The sequence below is a fragment of the Salvia hispanica genome, chromosome 4, assembly GCF_023119035.1.
Source record: "Salvia hispanica cultivar TCC Black 2014 chromosome 4, UniMelb_Shisp_WGS_1.0, whole genome shotgun sequence".
Lineage (NCBI taxonomy): Eukaryota > Viridiplantae > Streptophyta > Magnoliopsida > Lamiales > Lamiaceae > Salvia > Salvia hispanica.
In genome coordinates, this window is record NC_062968.1 from 41686716 (window position 1) to 41689233 (window position 2518).

At 37.3% G+C, this 2518-nt stretch overlaps 1 protein-coding gene across 1 annotated transcript; it reads right to left on the reverse strand.

The window, feature by feature from the left end:
* Positions 1-807: 807 nt before the first annotated feature.
* LOC125185169 (transcription factor MYB36-like) lies at positions 808-2218 on the reverse strand. Its single transcript, XM_048081666.1, has 3 exons — positions 1982-2218; positions 1759-1888; positions 808-1410 (listed from the first exon to the last, which is right to left on the reverse strand). The coding sequence occupies exons 1-3, from the start codon at positions 2115-2117 to the stop codon at positions 861-863; spliced, it is 816 nt and encodes a 271-aa protein (XP_047937623.1). The 5' UTR covers positions 2118-2218; the 3' UTR covers positions 808-860.
* Positions 2219-2518: the final 300 nt, after the last annotated feature.

The following is a 2518-nucleotide window of genomic DNA, read 5'->3' on the forward strand; positions in this document are numbered from 1 at the left end:
ATTGAGAAATCATTTACGAGACCTCGTCTTTCAGTAGATAGCATAAAGACTGTCTCTGCCTGTTAGATCCATTCAAGTGCTATACCACACCAACGTCATCTTATTTCAAGTAAGGCTTAGAAATAATCGGATTGACATTGCAACCTTTCACGATAGGTAGTCTAAGCCTATCTAGGTTGTGAAATTATTCTTTTTCTTTGTTTAGAACTGACCGTGTTAACTTAAAGTGAACGACGCCCACAATGAGCCGTATATATATCGTTTTGAAAAAAAATAAAATAAAAAATTCGAAAAATGCTCTCATCCGTCCGCTCATACATCGCCTGACCACAATAGCGGATGAGCGGACGGACGACGCCTCACGACCACGGGCAACCTCTCGTCCGTCCGGGACGTCCGTCATCCGCTCGCCGGCTCCAATAGTGGACATCCGCTATTGTGGTTGCTCTAATAGTTAAGAGTTATTAAAACTATTCCCTCTGTCCGTGATTAAATGTCTCATATTTGACCAGCATAGATTTTAAAAAATTGTTCGACTTTATGTAGTAAAGTGGATAGAAAAGTTAGTGGAATGTGGAACCTACTTTTATATATTGGTTTTATAATAAAATGTGAGTGGAATGAGTTAGTGAAATGTATGGTCCACTTATCAAATATAGTAAAAGTAAAAAGGGACCTTTATTGGCGAACATACGGAAAAAAAAATGGGACATTTAATGATAGACGCAGGGAGTATTATGTATACCATTTACCCTTTTAATTTGAACTTTGGACAATTTAGGTCTTATGTGCATGATGAAGCTATACTTACCTCTTCAAATCTTTCATATTGTACTTATAGTCAAATTTTCTCTCTCTAGCTAATAGTAATACAACATCTCCTTGCCCTCATCATGATTGTTACTAATCAGCTGTTTAACTTGTTCCACGTCACACTGCAACTGACCATCCGAATTAAACGGCTTTTGATAAAAAAACGCATCATTTATCAGCATGCATTTCTGATCAAATTCACCGTAAAATCCGTGAAAACCGCAGGCAATTCCTTCCTGTTTGACGTGTTCTTTGCTACAGCTCGCTTCATTGCCACCAAACATGAGCATTTTGTTGCCTTCCTTCTCTTGATAGTGCTGGAGATCGGCCAAGGCCTCTTGATTTTGCGAAAAATAAGGATACTGAGATGTGGTTAGTGAAAATGTGTTGCAGTAGAAGGATGGCATTGGTTCAACTGATTTAGCAGTTTGGAGATAAAAGGAGTTGAAATCGCTGTATAGATGCGAGTGCGGCTGTGAATATTTGGTGTGGTTTGAAGGGATGAGTCCCATTAATTTCTTCTTGAGCTTGGTGTTCCAGTAATTCTTAATGTCGTTGTCGGTTCGCCCGGGTAACTGGCCTGCGATGATTGACCACCTGCATTTTTTGGACATAACAACAATTCGTTTCAATTGATATTTGAAGAAACAAAAGTATGTTATATTTGAGCATAATTATTGACTAAAAACTGATGTGCATGCACAAAATTCATGTTAAATACAGGAGAATCTGTTGACTTTAACATGTAGCATTGGAATTTCCCACAGTTTATGCCATATTTCAGTTAATTCATTTTGTTTTCGTTTAAAATTGGCAGAAGAAGAAAGAAAACATGGTGTTTTTGTGGTTCAGGTTATATAATGTCAGTATCCACTTGCAGGGCATCAAATTCTATATAAAACACTTCACTGCTGGAGAGAGAGAGGTGTTAATTATTTGGTGTACCTGCTTCCAATGGTTGCGTAGAGTGTGCAAATAATTCTGTCTTCTTCATCCGAAAATTCGCCATGTTTAATGTTAGGTCTGAGATAATTAAGCCATCTCAATCTGCAGCTCTTTCCACATCTTTTCAGACCTGATATTTCCAACAAATTCCCATCACTAAAAACATACTCCTAAGATATAGTATGAAGGGAGAGAGAGGGGATGTATTTAAAATTTTAATTACCAGCTTTTTGAGGAAGAGCGATCCAATTGCCAGCGGTGCCACATTTGTCCATGAACTCCTTAAGCTTAGCATCTTCTTCAGCCGACCATGGGCCCTTCTTCACATTTGCCTTATCACAGCAAGGAGCTCTACCCATCTCTCTCTATCTCTATCTCTTATATTTGGTGCATCTATGTTCGTAGGCAGGAATATCCAGGGTGTTGCGTTGTGTTGTGTGGGATTTGGGCGTTTTATTGATGGAAGATGATTAGGAAATAATGGCAATGCCATCAATTCATATAACAAGTCAAACTATATCTGTACGTTCAAGCTTATTGGCTGATTAGTTTCCGTTTTAAATCACACAGCAAAAATTATTACTACTAGTACTATATATATAAATTGAATAAATTTAATTTGATGCCCAGTCTCTTTCTTGGTTTTCAAGATTCCACTACTTAATTTAACTTTTAAATCTTAACTAAAAGCAGATCAACTAGTCAATGATGTTCCTGTTGCAAAACACTGTAACTCAATATTAATTTATGTATAAATAGT